The following is a 21124-nucleotide window of genomic DNA, read 5'->3' on the forward strand; positions in this document are numbered from 1 at the left end:
TTCAATCAAAATATGTATTCAAAAGACAAACGTCATTCATTTTCTCACCAAGTAAAACATGTCTGACTCTAGGTTTCGGTAAGAGGCTACACTCTTGGAAGATAAGCATTTATTAGGTCAATGAGGAAGGGCAGATATAGATCTAAATTTTTTCAGAAAACAAAAATTCGGCAACTTACTGTCATTAAAGGGTCTTACATTGCTAACTCAGGATCTTTAAATTCCTGATCCAGCACTGGAATAAAATTCTTTAAATACATGAGGAAAATTATGCATTGGATTATTATGCTCAGTATCCCAAAGTAACATTTTCAGAATTCACAGTTGCTGAACATGTAGTCTAGAAGATAAAAGTCTGTATATGATGGAACTGAGATACTAATAATCACAGGTAATTGACTGTAGTCCAAAGCAGTACTTTTTAGCAAGCACCTAAGAACACAGCACCACTGAGGATTTTCTGCCTTCCACAGTATGGGCATGCTCTATTTCCTAGAAACTCCCAGGCCTTGAAGACATACCTGTTATTGTACAGATTTAAGATATTGGCAAAGTTTTGATGTTTTACTAGGGCCCTAAACATCGCTAACAGGCAATGTGTGTCAACACGTTTTAGGTGAAGAGTTCAAGTAAGTCGACGGGTCATCTTCTGCTCCACGGAATGGGAGCGTGCAGCTTTCTTTTCATTTCCAGTCATGATATGGATCACTCTTGGCTGTTCTGTGGGTGAACAGCAGGCTGCAAGCCATAGCTTAATATCAGGGAACAGCAAGGGATTGTGCCTGTGGCCCGCCATGAGCAGAAGCGCCAGCAAAGAGGACGCAGTCCGGTTTTTGGACTAACATGAATTACATGAAGTCCGATTGCAGCCTACCAGAAAACAATTAAATAAAATTCAACTAAAAATAATCATTTTACAACTCTTTCTCTCATGACAGTCTCCCACAATTGCGTGTATTATAATTTCTTGCTGGGATAGGCCTAGCGGCGCTGCTTCCTCGGGATGGGAATTCCTCGTCGGCACCTGTGGTACCGTGCAGACACCCCCGCTCTCCAACACAGGGTACTTCTCAAACGCTTCTGCGGCAACGCTCTGCTCAGCCATACCTTCCCGACCGCTCTCGCACGCTGCTTCGCGACCACCCGCGCGGCCGCCTGCTCCTCCGCGGCGCCTCCTCGCCCGGGGAGCGGCGCGGCTCGGGCGCGGCTGAGGGATCGCCTCAGGGCCGCGGCGGGCCCTCCCGCCAGCGGCGCCGGGCGGGCGCCCCCAGGGGATGGTTGCCGCGCCCGCCCGCTCCGCGCAGCGCCGCCGGGACGCGCAGGCGTCCCCGCCCCGCTCCCCGCATGCGCCGTGCGGCCCGTGCGTGCCGCGGGATTGGGCGCGGGCGGGCGGCGTCGCCGCTGCCCCTCGCTCGGCGGAAGGAGAGCGGGGAGGGGAGGCGGCCCCGGCGGCGGCAGCGGGCCGGGCGCGGGCGGCCCTCAGCAGCGAGCCAGGAGCAGCCGGGGAAGCCTCGGGGAGGCGCCGCGCCGCCGCGGGGATGAAGGACCGGCTGGCCGACCTGGCAGAGGTGAGGGCTCGGGCCGGGAGCGGCGGGGCGAGCGGGGAGGCTCCCGGGGAAGGGGGCGGCGGGCTGAGGCGCGGAGCGGGGCGGGAGGGAGGGGACAAAGGCGGCGGGGGGCCGCGGGCCGCGCGGGCCGTTATCGGCGCCTGAGGTAGCGGGCGGCGGCGGGAGGGCTGGCGTTCCGCTGCGGGACCCGCGGGGCCGCCGCCTGGGCCGCGTCCCCGGGGCAGGGGGGTCCCCGGCTGCCGCACGCCGCGTTCCGGCTCCCGTCTCGGGGAGGGGGGCGGCTTCCTGCCGGGAGCCGGGCGGGCGCGCCGGAGCCGGGCATCTGGCAGCGAACCTCGGGCTTCTCCGGTTTTCATAGATCGCCTTCCGGCTTCCCCCTGACCTCTAGCGCGTTAACGTTTTGAATGGCGGAGAAGCTGGATGATAATTTTGTTTTCGAACTGCCTGTGGTGTCGTGGGGTGGATATATCTGCTGGGGAACTGTTTGACCAGTAACGCGTCCGTAAAGCTATCTGCAGAATTTATTTCCCACGTGTTTACAAAATGGTAGCTGGTTATGTTTATACGTTCTTTTCCTTTCCCTTATTTGTGCTTTGAAAACAGTATCCTAAAAAAGAAGGGAGAGTTGGAGGGAGGTACCATCATGTCTGTCTTCAACAGGATATGGCCCGGTTAAAATAAAAGGATATCTGGCTTTTTTTTGTTTTTCTCTGAAAAGAAATGGAAATGGAGAACACACAGGAGCTCCTCGGAGAGTTCTGGGACTCGACATATATGTAGAAGTTGGCCTGTGTTGAGCTGCATGCAGGTTTGGGGCTTGTTCACCTTAAAATTAAGTTCATATCTTCTGGATTGCAAAATCCATTTTGGAAGGTCCATCTCCAAGTGATGGAATTACCAGTCTTTTTCTCTTCCTCTCCAAAAGGATGAATTGGCATCTGAAAACTTTTCATGTGATTAGATTATAGTATCTTTACCAGGAAAGATGTTTCCGAGTCATGCCAAAGAAACATGTAATTTCTTTCAGGTATACTTCTTCCCTTTCCCTATGTCTTAACACATCCAGGTTGTTGGAATATGTACCAGATTTCAGTGATGGTGCACACTTTCCAGAAAGAGGAGGCAGCAAACAGTGATCAGAATTTGCTTTTTAATTTATACTCTTAAACATGTAGACTTCCTTCTGACTGAGGGGAAGCAGCAGTGGTTTGTTGTATGTTTTTTTTTTTTTTTGATTAAAAAAACCCCCTTAGATATTGTTAAAAGTTTTAAAAGCAACTGTGCATAGGGGATTTTAAGCCAGCTTCAGTATTTGACATCTGAAAACATTACTGCAGCAAGCTATTTCTTTAACTGAAACATTACTGGAGCAAGCTACTGCTTTAAACACAATGGTCAGTATTGCTGAATAACAACTGCTTTAAACATGGAAAACTCATGGAAGTAGCAATTTCCAACTTCAATCTTTATCTGAAATATCAAAAAATATCATGTTTTTGTGAATTGATTTCCCTTACTAGAATAAATGCTTTGAACAGTGATCCTTGATCACACATAGATAAGATTGCTTTGAAAAGGAATAATCTGAAGAAATAATGTATTAATATTTATTTCCCTATTTTCCAAACTGTTTCAGTTTGATTAGTGCAGTTCCATTGTGTTTTATTTAGCTAAATCATTAAGTGAAGGGTAGAGCATATACGTTGTGGTTTTTAAACAGGCCTGGGCCTGCAGAGTCTGCAGGAATAACTATACCTTGCCTCTTTCCCTTAATATAAGAATGTCATCGTGTGTTACTTTGGCTGTACCATACAGGTGGGTTCCATCCACCCCGTTTCCCCCAAAGACCCAATGTGATACACGAGTAGTTTAAGAGGTCCTCGTACTTTAACCAGTCTACACTGACCTATTTTAATTAAATACAGTATTCCCTTTAGCAGAAATGTAAATTTAAGTTTACATGTCCCCATTTGTGTGTTCCTGGATTTTATTTGACAGCAAGCAAACTATTTTGTCATTAAAAGTTGTAACATTTTCCTAGATTTCCCTTTATCTTTCTAAAGAAGAGGGAGAAATGTTACTTATCGATATTTGTGGGCCATTAACACAAAATTATCACAACTTTTTGATACTTTTGTTAAGAACTGTTTTAAGGCAGTTAAACAGTGCTAAAGTAGTTGCTGGAAAAATTGTTGAAGACATGCAGATTATATAGCCTTCAGATAATGTTGCTTCCTCTTATTTTCTAGCTAGAAAAAGTCTTGTAAAGTACATGCATTTTCAGAAGATAGTAACCATAATTGTATTTGTCCACTTCTAGGGGATTATTTTAATGTTGTTTCTAAATTATTCCAAGCAGGCCAAAATGAACTTCTTTCAGCTGTTTGAATTGTCCTTTAATACAATTAATTGGACGATTGATCAAATTCCAGACTGGTTTTAGTTATTTTGAGTGCAAACGAGTATAAGAATAAAAGATTAAAACGTTCTCTCTGATCCAATATGCTGTTTTCAGCAGTGGTTGATAATAGATATTTAGGGAAGAAAAAAACCCAGGGCAAGTACATAGCAATGATTGTGTAAAATATTCTCCCAGCCTTCAATGGTTTGCTGTTCACGGATACAAGTCTATCTTAAAATGACTTAAAGAGAGCTGTAGGATCTGTGTTCAGCACGTTCAGCCAGTGTCAGACACTAAAAAGAGATGTCCTTTTAAAGGTCTGTTAATAAAACTCATTCAAACTTTGTTATTGTTGTTAAATCATTTAAGAAAGAGGTAGGATGCAAACCTTCTCTGCTTAAGTGTGATGTTTTAGATCTGAAGTTTGGTATGCATTGTTCCTATGCCTCAAAAATTACCATCTTGTTATATGCTGAAATGGATGCAGAGCTATCTATTGAAGTACATTTTTCTTGCTTGATCAATGAATCATTTTAAATACATGCTTTTTATATTTCTTTACTCTTTGAGTGTTACTGAGGATATCTTAGACATAACCTTTGAAAAGTACATTTATATTCTTTTACTTGAACAGAGCTGCACTTGATTTTTTTGTAAACTATTTCTTGAGCATTCAGTTAGTGCCCCCAAAACTGTTTAGGAATGAGGGAAGAACCACAAAGTCACAAAAGTTAAAATTGGTGGAATGGGGTGGTATGGAAAAAAAACGCAAAAGGATCCAGAAGGAGGAAAACATTACTGAGTTCTTGTTTTTCCAGAGTTATCCTCTTACATTAGTCTTTGTTCAAACATGTAATTTTCTGAGGATGAGCTATATGTTTTCTGTGTCAGCGTAAAGTAATTTCTTGTAGACCATTACCTATGAAGTTTTTCTGGCTGTACAATAATGCTACTAAATGCATGTTAAAGATTGACCTGCCAGAGCTGCCCAACAGATCTCCTTGGCCCTCTGTCAGCCCTCCTTGGCTACTCTGATGTAAAAGAATTTCTTGAAACACTGATGCTGTAAGGAGAAACTCTAATGCTCTATAACCCACACTTTGCGTCTGATTAATCACGACGATGATGGTCAGTTGTTATCCTTGCAGCCTGCCAGAGGAATACAGGTGATCTGCACTGAGAAAAAACTAACCTTCATTGGAATTTCAAGGGCAAGTAATAGTCACGTTTTTAGGTCAAAAGCTGTTTTCAATATCAAAGTTCAGTAATTAATGTGGTAAGACATTTCAAGCTAGCCTTATTTCTGCCATTCTATAAGGTATGGAAAATGTCAGAAGTTTCATGAACCAGCAGGATAGCCCCTACTTGGAGCTGAGAAATTATATTGTCTGAATATCTGGATTCTGTCATATAAACCAACTTTTGAGGGAACTGGATATATTTTATAAGTCTATGAATGTTTATGGAGTTGTATGGCCCAGACTTTCAGTCCCAAGGTCAAGATATGAGCTGCAAACAGACGTCATTAAATTGCTCTTGGCGTTGACGTGAAACTTTTTATCAGTTTTTTGTGATACTGCTTATACTGAGGAGGTAAGGTCTAGGAGAAACAACATGTTTCTGCTAAACTTGATGACAAAAGTGAGTTCTTGGTTGAATTGTGTACTTGTCAAAAGAAGGTGCATCACTTAAGTTGAAGAGAGTTAGCAAGTAAGCTGTATTTTAGGTAAGTGGTGATTTAAGAACATAGAGGTTGACAGGTCATCAGGTATCTTTCAAGTGCTGATGTTCAAGGTTGGCTGTCCATAAATCCTTCAACAAATTGTAGACAGCAAATTGATGTGTTATTGGTGTCGTTGCAACCAAATGTGAAAGTGAAATGAATGTGGAGCTGACTGCAGGGTGAGTGATCATGATTGCTTCCTTCCAGCCTAGCATCCACAAACAGGGCTTCTGAGTAAGATTTTTGTATCTTTCATTTAAGATTCACTCATGTGTTTAATGTTTTACTAAGATCTTCTGACCAAACTAAAAGCTGACATGCTGAATCTCTTAGCTGATACTATTTTTTTTATTTATTATTTTATTTATTATATTATTTTTAGTTCAATTAATTAAATACAGGATTTGGTTATAAACAATTAGAAAGATTATTCTTTACTCAGTAAATGTAAGCAGAAGGTGTTCTTTTACATAGATAATGAAATTAAATGTCTTTAAAGTGTAGCTCATTCTTAAATATTAACTTATAACTGGTGGCTTTGTAGCACTGCAGTCTCTGGTATGGGTAAAAGTTGGGTATCGTCATTTGAGCACAGACTTCCTTGCTTATTTGTATTAAGGAAGACTGTTAATTGATTACAATCCCTAAGGACAGATTCTTTAATATTGAGTTCTAGCAATCATCTTCCCTAAATGAGTAACTACAAAAAGTCTTTAATGACCCACAGCATTATGAGTGATTGGAGGGTGGTTCAGGAGAGCAATAACATCTAAATTCCTTTATTTCAGTTGCAGCATTATGGTTCCCCTGAGCATAAAAAACAGATGATTTCTGACAAACATATTGTCATACGGCTTTATGCACTCCCTGATTTGCAGGAAAGGAACTGTCACAAAGTATGAGTAATAACTTTCCTGGAAGATTTGGGGCAGTTTTTGTAGATTTTTGGTGCGTAGATCATCACTGAGTATGACCTCCTTTATTAGATAATAGCAGTGTTTGACATTGGATTAAATTGCAGAATTGTCATGCAAATAATACACATCTCACCTAATTTAATAAAACGAAAAACAAGGGGTTATTGGGTAATAGGATCAGGGTTTAGGAGCAGAAAGTGGGTGTTAGAAGGTCAAAGGCAGAGGGTCTTGTAGGAAAAAAGGAGTTCTGAACATGAAAATCCCTTAATGTTACCTATCTTGTAGGTTTTTTGGAACAGATAACCCATTGACTTTATGGTAGAGTAATATTTTGTCCTAATTTTGATTCGATGCAGTTCAAACAGTGTGCTCTACAGAGGGAACTAGAGAACGTGGAAGCTGGAGGACTTTGCCTTTATATGATGCACATTAATTCTCTCTTCCTTTGAGCAAATGTGAATCTCTGTTACTGTCAGATCCATATATATTCTTCTGGGCTGGCTCGAGGGTTAGGGAAGCGTAACTCAGGGAAGGAACGTATGGGGCTCTGTGCCCTGGAGGTCTGCGAGAGGCTCTCAACTTGAGCTTCTCCCTCTTTGGCTGCTATTCTAAGGGTTTATTAATTATGTAATGCACGTATAGTTTAGCGTAGCATAATTATGTCTAAATTGGTGTGGAATAGCAGCCTTGAAAACACCCAAGGGCAAAACTAGGAAGCAGACATTCATGGCTTTTTGTTCTAGCTTTCATGAGATGTTAGCTTATTACATCACACGTCAGTCATCAGCACCCCTCTTAGTATTTCTTTGAGAGGGTTTGATTTACTGTGTCAGTAAACCGAATATTATTTTCAGTTCATGCGGCACTCACTGTGTAAGTATCTCTATGCTGTGAGAGAACATTTATATGCCCAATTGTATTTTAATAATTTTTATGGCAGGTAATGAAAACTGTGCCATCACTTACAGACTGGTTCTGTCCTGAAGTTGTTTATGGAGGAGTACGTGCCTTAGCATTCACAACTTTGTGGTAGTCCGGTGACTTTCTTTGACCTCTCTGCTTATTTGTTTTTAAATTACAGTCCTCAGAAGAGGAAGACTTACTTTTTTGACTTTACAGGCTATTGACAAAAATGTGTATGCAGTAGCAATGTGGAAGAAGTTGTAGTTGTTTCAGAACAGTATCCTGAGTTTTATTTCATAGATTTGTTTTGTTGTCTTTTACAGTGTAAAGGAAATGAAGATGGGGAGACAGTTATTGTTGAAAAAGACCATTTTATGGATGACTTTTTCCAACAGGTGAAGTTATAGTTTTCACCATGCATTAAAGACTTACAGTTTTCTTTATGTGCCTTTTCATTTCTGTAATTAGGTTTAACAATTCATCTACACACACACACCCCCAACATACCTTGTAATGGTATGCCAAATCAAATGTTGGTAACACCTTTGCTTGTTTATTTCAGGGTATTTTCTGTCTTTACTGCATAGAAGTTTTTTTAACTCTCTGTTGACAAGGAATTTGCTTACAGAAATTTAAAACCTTTTTTATTAAGAATAGTAGCACTTAAGGTTTTGGCCATATGGCATATATTTGCTCTTAAGAATACCATTTTTTCTTGGAAAAAAAAAAAGGTGCAAGCTGTTTAAATGTCAACATTTCTGCTGGGATTTCTGTCAGATACTTACAATGTTGCAATGAAATACTTTGGTAAGAAAAATCATGAAGTGTGGGAGTTTTTTGTAATCTTTGCTCTGAATTACTGTAATGTTTTCATTGTCGTATTTCTCTTCCCTAGGTTGAGGAACTTAGAAATAATATAGCAAAAATAGCACAAAATGTGGAAGAAGTGAAGAAGCAGCACAGCATTATTCTGTCAGCACCAAATCCTGAAGGAAGTGAGTATCGCTTTTCTTAGATTTCAGATATGTGTGGCTAGATATTCTGAAATAATTTTGTTTGTTTGTTTTAGCTGTCTATAGGAATAGAACTTCAGGTGTTCAGAATGCAAAATGTAACATAATTATTTAAATATTTCTGTATTTAATCTTGAATTAATATTTTCATTTGCTTATTTTTAACCTTTTAAAAGTCTCATTTGAATAAATAAATTTTCTGAATATTTGTTGCGTCATCCAAACCTTTGCTAGACCAAAACTCAGTTTAATATGGTATCTTGAAATTGATTGTCTTCAGAAACTTTGAGGCTACTTGCATATCTTTTAATTTGTGAAAACGTAGAAGTTGTCAACTGAAGCTCACACAGTAGAGCCATCATCTTCTCTTTATTCTTCAGTAGTGGCAAGATCCTGTCTAACCCTAACGGTACAGCCAGCTGCTTCGGTGGCAGCACAAGTTCCATGCTCGAGCCCTTTTGTAGAGGCTGTAACCCCAAAGCTGAGAGTGAAGATGTGGTTTCTGAACAGAGAACTCAGAAGTTTAGGGAACTTACCCGGAAATGTGGAACCTTCTCTGTTCTCAGCACTTCTTAATTCAAGGCATGTCTGGCTTCGTGGGCAGCCTTTAAAGAAAAGAGAAGAAAAGACGCTGAGATATTTTTGTGGAATTGTTGCAATGCTAGCTTAACATTTATCTTGTTGTTGATGAAAACTGAACTTTGGATGTTAGTTTTTCTTTTCCCTCCTTTTTCTTTGTTTATGGATGGGTATATGTTTGTATTCTTACAAATGATTTTGCAGGCTGCTTTTTGTCTTAACAATCGTATACAGCCAATGAATCTCAGGTTTAATAAGGGTTCATCTGAATGTTTAAAATCTGTGGTCTCAGCTCATTTATCAGCTTGTGTTTGTGCAAAAAGTTGTGCTCATTAATGCATCTGAACATGACATTGCTTGTAAGTAACATATGCTCTTGTGAATCTAGTGTCTTCAGTAAACCCAATAATAGAGATCTAGCTAAGTTCTTCATGAATTCTTCAAAAAATATAGGTAGTGCATGGTACAGTTACGTTAATAAGGGCAAAACCAATGAGTCCATGATAAACAACAGAACTAAAAAAAATGTGAGATAAATCTGTATTTTCACTTGATAGCCTTCAATTAACTTTCATTTTGACCAGCAAATGAATATTACCCTGAAACTGTTATGTTAAAAAAAAAAGTGGAATATTTTATCACCTGGTTTGGTTGGTGATTTGGTATTAACATTTCCCAAGTGTAAGGGCCTGTCATAAGAAGCAGGAATCTAATAGTATGCTGTTATAAAAATGTATTTAAAGTACTTAGGAGTATAATGAAGTACTTCTGTGTGTGGTTGTACTGAATATAATTATGGGATTGCAAGGTCGAGTTGTAGATGGTTGCTGCCTTACTATTTCAATCGTTAGCAGTTCTAAAAAAGAAAAATTCTTTTTTTTTTTTTTTTAAAGGAACAAAAGAAGAACTTGAAGAATTAAATGAGGAAATAAAGAAGATTGCTAATAAAATCCGAGCCAGGTTAAAGGGTAAGTTGTGAGGAGAAATAAAACTACTGCCGCTTGTAACGATTCAGGATGGTAGCAGTATTACAAACTTAATGCATTGCGGCTGAACTTCTAAACTTTAAAAGCTGCATTATGTGTGCATAAATCGTATTGTACAGCGCTCTAAAAAAAAAAGAAGTGTGGGGGGAGAGGGAACCACCTCCCTGCCAACTAATGCACAGCCTGTGTCAGTAACAGTATCGTCCTCTACTTTATTCCCCTTGGCAAGCTTCTCCCCTGATAAATACCAGGTCTCAGCACAGCCTAGTTTGTGGAACAGGACAAAGAGCTTGCTTGCTTTCAGAAATAACCTGGAAAATTACAACGCAAAGTAATTCCTCTGTGTAGAAATGTATTCTGCAACTGAAAAGCTGTTTGTTGGTTGTGTTGTTTTGGAAGAAGATTAACTGCAAAAAGACAGTCTCCGTGGCATAAATGTCTCCATAGGGAATTGCTGTAGAGCACCTATTGTATTTTAAATTCAGACTAGCTAATTTTGCTGTGGCTTTCCCCTATGAGTATGTCTTAATTGTTTAGCATATGTTTTGAAATATATTGAGTGTTTTAATGTTACTATATTACAATTACTATATCCTTTTGTCCTTCCATAAACACTAGGGTATGGTGTTTACTGTTTAAACTGTAAGAGCAGCCCATTTTGTTACACTTTTTGAAATTTTTCCAGAGTAATAGACAGTAGTGTGACTGTTAAGAGTACTGAAGTAGTTACTGTGATTTAAACTCTGTACTGATTTTCAAAATTATTTTAAATTTATCTAAATTTTATTTAAATTTAAATTTAAATCTAAATTTTCATATAGATAGATAGATATAGATATATATCTCACTGACACTCTCCTTCTCCCCCTGAAATGTTGGGAGCTTGTACATGAGAAAAGTAATAATTAATAGTACTTAAAAAATAACTGAGCTACGCTATTAAATAATAATACTGAATGTTGACTCATAATATTCTTATATTGTTCTTAGCTATTGAACAAAGTTTTGATCAGGGTGAAAATGCTAATCGGACATCAGTGGACCTCAGGATAAGAAAAACACAGGTATGATGACTTAATAAGTGTCCTGGTTTCAGCTGGGACAGAGTTAATTTTCTTCCTAGTAGCTGGTAGAGTGCTGTGTTTTGGATTTAGGATGACAATAATGTTGATAACACACTGATGTTTGAGTTGTTGCTCAGCAGTGCTTACACTAAGTCAAAGACTTTTCAGCTTGCCCTGCCCTGCCCGGTGCACAAGGAGCTGGGAGGGGGCACAGCCAGGACAGCTGGCCCAGACTGGCCCCAGGGCTGTTCCATACCATACCATGTCATGCCCAGTATAGAAACTGGGGAGTTGGCTGGGCATCGGTCAGGGGGTGCTGAGCAGTTGCATCATTTTTTTTTTTCCTGGGTTTTGTTCCTCTCTTTGTTGTTGCTGTTTTCCTTTTCACTACATTTTTTAAATTATTTGTCATCGTTGTTGTTGTTATTATTTTATTTCAATTATTAAACTGTTCTTATCTCAACCCACAAGTTTTCTCACTTTTGCTCTTCCAATTCTCTCCCCCATCCCACCGGGAAGGGGAGGAGGAGCAAGCGGCTGTGTGGTGCTTAGCTGTTGGCTGGGGTTAAACCACAATAAGTTTAAAGAAAATAAAAGGATTCCAGTAAATCAGAGAACGAGTTTCACTTTTCTGAAGTAGTTTCAGAACTTCATGTTCTGTTTTGTTGGAATGTAAATACCACTTTCAGTTGTTGTGCAGTAGTATTTGCTGAATCAAAAAAATAAATGTTTTTTTTTCCACATTTTTAAATCCTCAAAAAACAGCACTCTGTATTGGCTCACAAGTTTGTGGAGGTCATGACGGAATACAACGAGACCCAAACTCTTTTTCGAGAACGCAGCAAAGGTCGGATACAGAGACAATTAGAGATAAGTAAGTGACCTGATTACACTTTTTTTAAAAAAGAGGAGTTGTATTGTTAGTACCTCCCTTGTTTCTTATTACTTAAAGATGGAACAAAGCGTCATACATCTTGGACATTATCTTGAAGCATGTGAGGGAAAAGAAACAATTTTATCATATGGCATAAACTCCTTGATACTACTCTTCAGCTGTAAAGAAAATAGAGGCAACTCACTAAATAATTTCTTTTATATTGAAAATTATTAAAGAAAATATCTGTTTCCTTTGTTTCATTTATTTTCAATGTTGCAACTTTAAACGAAACATTAGGAAAAGCTGCATTGTGATGATAGCAAGTGTTATTAAAAGCCATTCCAAAATTAACATGCTAAACAGGACAACATCTATTTTTATGCTATGCTATTTTTGTCAATACAAACATTTGTTAAATTCAGCTGACGTAAAATCAGTGCTGCTGTTATATGTACTCTAATCATTTGTTGACGGACTCACATTTGACTTATTTAATCATTGATTATTACAAGGAGTACTCAGGAAGGTACCTGACTCTACTCTGAACTACAGCATCTACTTTGGAAGGTGTCTAAAACAATTCGTAACATCTGGTACCTAAAATTAGCCTTTCTGAATATCTCCTGTGAGAGCAATTACATATATTGCTGAAATAGGAAATGCAAACAGAAATGTTGGCAAATTATAAGACAACTTTGCTTTTCATGTGCTTCTCAAATTTGTCATTAGCCTGTCATGCTAATGGTTCAATTCAGCATTTCAGTAAAGTTTATCGAGCAAGTTAAATTCTTCTTTACCTATACATTTGAGGGGAGGGACCCGAATACCTCAGGACATGGTTCTTTTAAGTTAATGTTGTTACGACCCAATTAAAGCCTTCAGCTTTTCCTCAGCACTAAACATTTTAAAGCAGATTTTGCAGCATTCTTGGGTATTAACATGAGAAAGTAGTATTCAAACTGTAACTTTCATCTGATAGGACAGAATTATATACATTAGTACAGATATTCAACTTATTTTACATGGGAAGAATAGGGGTTTGATATGTAATTTTTAAAACTGTAGAATTCAAATCACTTGGATGTGTTGTGTAACTCATAACACTTGCATTTGCCATACCAGCGTGATCAATAGGATTCCGTTTTATTAAACATGCAATAATAACCTACATCAATTGTTAGATGTATTCAGAAAAGTAGAAGTGAAGGTACGCTATGGGTAATCATTTTTTTCTGTGTGGAATATGAATGTAATCGTGTGTTGGTAAAATCAAATTTACATGAAGATTTTATTGCCCACGCAGTGGTGGGGAGGGGGGCGAGTAAATTAGGTGCCAAGGTGACATGATTGAATAGGTAAATATTGAATGTTATGTAAATACTCTCTCTCAAGTTCTTCCTTCTGAAGAACACTTCGCTTAACAAGGTTCATAAGTACATTGCAAATGTTTCTGATCAAACTCTTCAATCTGACCCAAAACCCTACTACCACCAACCAGGAATTCTTCATCGTAGCTTTGAACCTATATTTGTTTTCTGACTATTAATTGATATTTTCTGGGTTTTTATATGCAAAACAGCACTTGGTAATGGCTAAACACCACATGTTTTATCCTGAAAAATGCTCAATACAAGTATTTTCATTGAATTGTCATCCTTCTGGTATGGTAAAATTTTATGTTCAATAACGAGTAAGTGATGTTATGTGAAGTACTGTTGTTTTTATCCTAGCTGGAAAGACCACCACTGATGAGGAACTGGAAGAAATGTTAGAGAGTGGTAATCCTTCAATTTTCACTTCTGACGTATGTATTTCTGGTCCAGTTGTGTCTCTCTTCTCTGCTGCTGCTTCTGCTATTTAGAGGTGTCAGCACATACTTATTTATGTCCGTATCTTTTTTTGTTCTCCTGAAGATTATATCAGACTCTCAAATAACTAGGCAAGCTCTGAATGAAATTGAGTCACGTCACAAGGATATTATGAAACTGGAATCTAGCATACGGGAACTCCATGAAATGTTTATGGACATGGCAATGTTTGTTGAGACTCAGGTAAATGAACCAGTTCAAACACGTTTATGTAAGTGGGATTTTTTTCCCCCAGTCTTCCTCTTTCAAATATGCAGAAACAATTGCTTATATTCGGATAATACAGACTTAGAGTGGTTTTTGAGTGTGATTAGAATATATGAAGGTGAATCACTAAAGGTTTTTGTTTTGTTTTAAATAAACGTACAGTGTAGATGTACTTGTAGTATATGGTATGAATAACTAAGCATAGACTTTCTTTTCAATTGGCATACTTAGTATTTTCTTCAACATGCTTATATTGCAATATGCTTGAACATTTTGTGCATGTTTAAGTAAGAACAACCCTATCCTGGAATGCTGGCTAATATCTTGGGAATTTAGGATTCTCACAGACGTGATAAAGGGCTACTGTGTTAGAATAAAATGTGCGTTAGCAAGGATGCATGCAACTTGCACATAATACAAAGGTATGATTACTGTTATAACTAACACGAATGCAAAGGGATTGACAAATAATTCAAGTAGTCTCTTACATTCATAAGCTTTGTCTTGACATGTACGTAAACTCATTCTATTTGTAGTCTTTACATACCAATTATCTAACAAAAATATTTGTAACTTCTGTTCTTAAAATTCTTTGACTTATGCAGGAAAGTGAAAAGAATAATGTTCAGGAGAGAAACTTTCCTGAAGACGACTGTGTTCTTTTTAATTGGGTTTTGTTCTAGAAGTCCTGTGTTGCTTTGACATTAAATACATAGCCAAGGCAAATTGGTAGCAGTTTTCTTTTGAATTAGAAATGAACAAAAGTTACTTGTGCATCATTCTTTAATGCTTTGCTGTTTACTGCTGCTGATTATTTCTTCTGATGGACAGAAACACAGGTAATAGACTTACTGTAATTTTTCACCAATCCTCCATTTCACTACCAAATTTCATTCATCATAATTAATTTGAATTTGTTATATATTGACATTCTAAACCCTCATTTCTGAGGAACTTTTGAAGTTGCTATTATATGTGTGTGTTTTCTTAGATAACTGTTGAACCTTGTGTCAGACTAGTCCATATCGTTTCCCGCTTCCAGGCACCTCAGGGATTTCTGATCTCTTTAGTTTGTCAGTTGTAGTTTTGGCTGGTAAAACATACCTCACATTGAAAGGTACCTTTTCAGGTGTTCAGTATTTCTTCCTGCAAAAGGGAGAAATATGCCTGCCGTGCCCGTGAATGTTCCTTGTTTGGTTAGAACTTTGAGCCCTTGCTTCTCGTTCCCTTTTTCCTTTACACATCAAAGCAGAAAAAATGTCAGCCACTGATATGTACATTATTCACTTGTTTAAAATAATCGTTGGTGTTCTATAGCCTTTCTTCTCTTAGGTTTGTTAAACAAGGATCCATGGATTCCAATAATAATTTTTTTTCTTGAAAATTTCATTTTAAGGGTGAAATGATCAACAACATAGAAAAGAACGTGATGAATGCATCAGATTACGTGGAACATGCAAAAGAAGAGACAAAAAAGGCAGTTAAATATCAAAGTAAAGCACGAAGGGTATGCTGTCTTTCTGTAATTGTGCTAGTCAGTATATTAACTTAGCACGGTATGAAGCGACCTTCAACTTTAGTTGATTTTTCTGTTGTTGTATTCAGTCCTACAAGGGAGATTTAATGTATGCATTTTACTTTTTTGTAGCTGTGATATTTAAAATTAGAAAACGTTGCTATAAATTAGTATATGACAGAGGAAGATTTACGAAAGGATTTTACAAACAAACAAAAAACCATTATCAGGAAGAAATCAGAACATTTCCAGTGTGAATTAATTTGTTATAGTTAAAATTAAAAATTGATATTACCAGTAGAGGACAGAAACTTGAACTTTGTACTACAAAAATGGATAAGCAATTCCTGCACAGCTAAGGCTATGTTCACAATTTTCCACTTAAAAAGCTGTTGTTACAGAGTGTAAAAATCCCCAAAAGAAGAATTAATATATTATGCTAGTAGATAAATTCACAGGTTCTTATCAGCTATCAGGGTACCTTAAATTATTCAGACTCTAAATAGGCTTAAAGGGTTTTGGATCGTTATCACTGGTAAACTTACTTGGATTTATAGCTATAAAATCACCATGTTAGCAGGAAAAATAAAATTATGGGGTTTGCTGAAGCAGGCTTCCTTTTTTAGAATTCCATCTGTAATTATTCTTTTTATGGATAACTACTTTTTTACTCTTGTAAAAGTACTAGATTAGGGGGATCTTCCCTCTGGAAAGGGTGTGACATTAAACCACGACACTCAAGTTTGTGGAGGAATTGAGCTCAAAGTAACGTTCAGGCATTTTCCATTGGCATGGAAACTTGTTTTGTGTTTCAGTATCTTTTCTTCCCATCAGAAAGCCAAATAAGGTATTCTGAAATCAAACTAAGTAATTTATTTTTATATTTTGTGACTGCATGATTGCAGAGCGAATGAAGTGTTGCTCTGACATTATATTTTAGCCTTTTGAGATGCTGTGCAATTTTGTGAGGCTTTTTATGGCAAGTTGGATTTGAGGGAACAATGTATCTTTAGATAGACAGATATCTACATATCGATATTTAAGAAGTGTCAAAAGAGCCCACTTAATGTATTTGTAAATGGTGGTTTACTCATCTTTGATAACTGTATAGGTACTAATCACACTAGTTTACCTGTAAACACTGTTTAAAATGTTTATTCTTATGCCTGCAAGAGTATACAGATCAATTGATCCCAATTTGAGAATACTGCAGGCTTTAATAAAAATGAATGTGGGTCTAAAAACTATTTTAAAAATTGAAAATAAATGCAAGTCTTAATGTCCTTAATATTAAAATAATAATACCTTATTTTTTGACAGAAAATGTGGATAATTATCATTGTGTCATTGGTGTTGATTGCCATAATTGCTCTAATTATTGGTTTGTCTGTTGGTGTTCGGTGACACTTGGATAACCTCAGCATGCATGACTTCCTGCCAGTGCGGCAGTAAGTAACTAATCGACTAATTTTGCTCTTGTGTCGTTCTGCTAACCCTTAATATCTGTACAGTTCGTATGGGGGGTAGGCTTGAGATGCATTGGTGGATCTCTCTCTGCATACTATAAAAGTGCTATGCACATGGATATTGAAAACTGACATCTAGTGGTAAGCTGCTAAATTTACAGAAAGCAGTTGCTACATAAGGCTTGTAAACACAGAAGGAAATGCGAGCAAAACATCCACTTACTGCCTTGCAGTCCTTTGAATTTTTTTTTATACTGAAAGTTCACATCAGCAAACGATCTGCACTAAGATACGGAATACTAGTTACATTTGGAACTTTATCGAATGGGGATTTCTGTGGTTTTAAGTAGAGCTTTCATAAAGGTAGATGGCTACAGCCGTGAAGTTGGCTATGATGCCTAGCAGAACATCCTAAAATTTCTTACCTCAAAGTGTTTATTAATACTAGACTAAATGAAACAGTGGGAGATAACAATGTATTTGTAAAAGGAAGTCTGCAAAGATTCCAACTGGAATCTTAGGACATAAAATTGAGAATTCTTTCAATCTTCCGATTTTTGCTGTACTAATCTACCATTTCTTGTCAAGATAACACCTAGCCAGGCTAAGTAGAAAATAGCAGTTAACTCTTCTGAGTCCAATAGAAACTCAACTTTTTACATGTAGTATCTTCAAACTCTATGCGAAGCGTTATGAGCGGGATGTCATTTCAGACAGCTACTCAGGAATTCAGTTTTCTGTACTAACACTCTTTTAATATGGAGTTTTTTTGGTTTGATGTTACAGTTTCTTCTCAGTTTTGGTTTATGGGCGGGTAACAGCATTTACTGTATCATCGCTTCTAGTCAGCAATACCTGACCTGATGTCAGACTTCGATGCATTTACATAGAACTCATCTCTTCCCCCCCGCCCCTTGCAGCTCTTCTGAGCTATTACCTACACAACGTTTTTACTGACGTTTTGTTGAATTCCACTAAGTGTGCAATTGTAAAGGTTTGAGCAGGCTACAAATATTTATCCAAGGAGGGTGGCAGTAAGCAGTGTTACTGTACTTAGACTTGACCTTGATAAGTAAATGTTCACTCTTGCATCTGTTTCTATACGTAATGATATTTACGGAAGTTGGGTATGAGTAGTAACAGTTACTCTGTGAAGCAAAATGCACAAACGTTACCCAGACAGCTCCGTCTTGTAACTACGGCTACATGTATGTTACAAAAGAGACTAACAATAGGAAATCATAGCAGTAAGTATTCTTTAGAAAGAAAATCCAAACTCAGATTAGATATCAGTATTATTAATTTTCTGTGGCTATGTATGTGTGCATGTATTTAACCAGTTCTGTATCTGACAAGGTATTTCAATCTCAACTTTTCTCTTTTTTGCAGAAATTGATGTTCATAATTATATGTGTAACTGTATTGCTTCTGATACTTGGAATTATCCTAGCAACAACACTATCATAGCAAGCACATTCCAAGAGTTACGAACCTTCAGAAACTCCAAACTACATCTGCAGTAAAACCAAACCTTTTTTAATAAATGATGCCTTACACTGTTCCGTAATGATGACCTATCACTAATGGTTAAAAATGAAAACAAAATCACTCTTAATGTTTACTCATAAATGAAGATCAGAATGTATTAGGATATGTATGGATTTTCATCATAAACTATACATTGGTAAGACTGAAACTTGCTCTTAATGGTTTTGAACTAAAGTAACGTAGGATTTTTTAGTATCTCGGTGTTACCGTTTAAACAGCGAGTTGAGAGACTATTGAATTTTGACTGTTTGGCTTTTTTTCCTATTGCTAATATAATTCTAATCACAAATTTTAGTACCTTACCAGTGCTGCTTTTGTTAGCACTCTCGTGAACATTTTTATAAGATGTAGCCTTGTCTTTAAGTGTATTAATTATTTAGTCACCTTAACCTAAGCTTTATACTTAAAAATTTTTTCTCCAAGAAGTGCTAAAATATTTTATCCTGAAAAGACTACTTATTTAACTATCTGCCTATTGCATTACACTTGAGAAGGGAAAAAAAAAAAAAAAAGCTTTTTTACACTTTCCAGGTTTTTTATTTTTTCTTTCAATGTGACTAAGGTTAATTGCTTTAAATATTTCCTTCCCTTTATAATAAAAAGTTAGTTGCAAAATATCTGGTAAAAGAACGCAGTAGTGAAGCACACTGAATTTGAACTTGAGCAGATAATTTTAAAAATAATCCTTGTGTAAGGGAGACTGATGGAGTTTTAGTTTAGCCTTATTGTTCATATGAATATGACAAAAATCACACTTTTTCTCTGTCAAGTCAAGATTTCTTATTCAGAAGCTTGCTAATGTTGATGTGTGAATATAGCACATAGGGATAAACTCCCTCAGAAAAGTCTGAAACATAATACAAACTAAGACACTGATTTGTTATGAAATTTGTGTGTTCTATAACATATATGAAGTGTTTTAGTACGTACATACCTGTTGTAATGCTAGCTTGCAAGACTTGAAAGCTTGGAAGACTTTAAATGTAACCAAATAACTGCATTTAATGTTACAGGTTATTTTTTTATTTTGTGTGTAAAATATTTGTAACTTGAATTTTTGACTTCTCATTGTTTAAGGATATCCATGTAGATATGTAGATATATTTACACTGTAAGACAATTAGAGGAAAGTATAACGTGTGCCTTTTTAAACACAGTCTAAAACTACATTTGTCAATGGTTCCAAATACTCAACTATAATGTTAACTGCAATAACTTGGTCCTAAAAGGTTAGAATCCTTAAACTTAGGTTTTGTTGAAAGTGTCTGAGATCAAAGTTACTCAGTAAACTATAATTCAGTCTGTTGACTTAATGAAATTAGCAAAGTTTACAATTTATATTGTATGTATGAATATTCCTGCTTTGCTGTCCAAATATACTGTGAATGTGCTGGAGCTATTCAGATGTCAAGCACGTTTAAAAAAGAAAACAGATTTATTGGTCTTTTTGCAAGCCAGCCATAAAGAAGTCGCTTGAAAAATTTTGGCTTCACTAATGAACAAATTTCTTTACCTCTAAGTCCAGAACACTCACCGATGTTTGTGAGGAAGTTTACATGCAAAGTAAGGAAAGATTGGTTGCCTTAGTATTGTTCTAGCTAAAATATATTTTTATTCTATAGTTTTCTAGATTTTTATCAGTAAATATTATTTATACAGATACACAAATTAGATTGGGGGAAAAAAACAGTTCTGCTGTTTAACAGCTGGTTACCTAAAATGACCCCCAAAATCCCGTCATGTTGAATTTTTTTATTTATAATGCAATAATTTACCCATCAAGACCAGAAATTTGAATAGGCCACTCCATACTTTACTTGTTGTATAGCTGCCTCAGTGATTTTGTTTTAAACAAAACAAAACTTGTTTTTCACATGAACCTCTTTGTTTTGTTAGTATTGGAGGGGAGTAAATCTCTAACCTATGCACTAATAAATTTATCTAAGCAAGTATCTTGTGGCTATTTTTATATTCATGATGTTATTGTGACCTTTGTAAATATTTCCAGTAAGTGTTTGAATGAGGCTGGTGTGTTTTTGCAATGACGTATGTCAAACAACCGATACCTAGGTCGTAGAGTAAAGGTAGTGTATTTCCTGAAACTTTTTACCAAAAAAGGTGCGGAGATGATCAAAGTGTTCCCCAAGCGGAGAGCTGCCACCTGCGCCGGGCAGCACGGGGACTGCTGCTCGTCTCCTTCGGCGGCCTCTTCTTCCTCACCTTCCTCCCCCGCGTGTCAGATACGGAGGTGCCGGAGCCTTCCATATGGGCAGTGCTCTAGCAGGTGCAATACAAGTGACTGGGGGAAGGTTGGTTGTGCTGCTCTTGTTGTGTAGGGGCTTTTTCGGAGAAATTTTGAGGAAAGCATGCCCAAAGTTTCATTTGCTTGCATTTGAGTCAGTGCTATCTTTGTACAGAAATAAATTGTCATTACAACTTTCATAACAGCCTAACACCAATGAGGATCTGCATGCAGAGCTAATACCAA

General features: G+C 37.4%; 1 protein-coding gene across 4 annotated transcripts; it reads left to right on the top strand.

Annotated features, from left to right (window-relative positions):
• The first annotated feature begins 1449 nt into the window (after positions 1-1449).
• On the top strand, positions 1450-20576 carry STX2 (syntaxin 2). Of its 4 annotated transcripts, none has more exons than XM_082324920.1 (11): positions 1450-1568; positions 7836-7907; positions 8408-8507; positions 9998-10072; positions 11081-11154; positions 11920-12028; positions 13762-13835; positions 13945-14082; positions 15503-15613; positions 16943-17015; positions 18478-20576. In XM_082324920.1, exons 1-11 carry the CDS (start codon positions 1539-1541, stop codon positions 18609-18611), a joined length of 990 nt encoding a protein of 329 aa, XP_082181046.1. In that variant the 5' UTR covers positions 1450-1538; the 3' UTR covers positions 18612-20576. The 4 variants fall into 4 exon arrangements, with proteins under 4 accessions (XP_082181046.1, XP_082181043.1, XP_082181044.1 ...); XM_082324917.1 differs by having other exon boundaries at positions 16943-17070; positions 18478-18559; XM_082324919.1 differs by lacking the exon at positions 1450-1568 and adding an exon at positions 2333-2376 and having other exon boundaries at positions 16943-17070; positions 18478-18559.
• Positions 20577-21124: the final 548 nt, after the last annotated feature.

This window comes from Platalea leucorodia, assembly GCF_965183815.1.
Source record: "Platalea leucorodia genome assembly, chromosome: 12".
Taxonomy (NCBI): Eukaryota; Metazoa; Chordata; class Aves; order Pelecaniformes; family Threskiornithidae; genus Platalea; species Platalea leucorodia.

Excerpts from the sequence above, each read along its gene's own strand:
- STX2 (XM_082324920.1), top strand. The coding sequence starts at position 1,539 with ATGAAGGACCGGCTGGCCGACCTGGCAGAG. Across the intron at positions 10,073-11,080 it reads AATCCGAGCCAGGTTAAAGG|CTATTGAACAAAGTTTTGAT; the intron begins GTAAGTTGTGAG and ends TATTGTTCTTAG. Across the intron at positions 15,614-16,942 it reads ATCAAAGTAAAGCACGAAGG|AAAATGTGGATAATTATCAT; the intron begins GTATGCTGTCTT and ends ATTTTTTGACAG.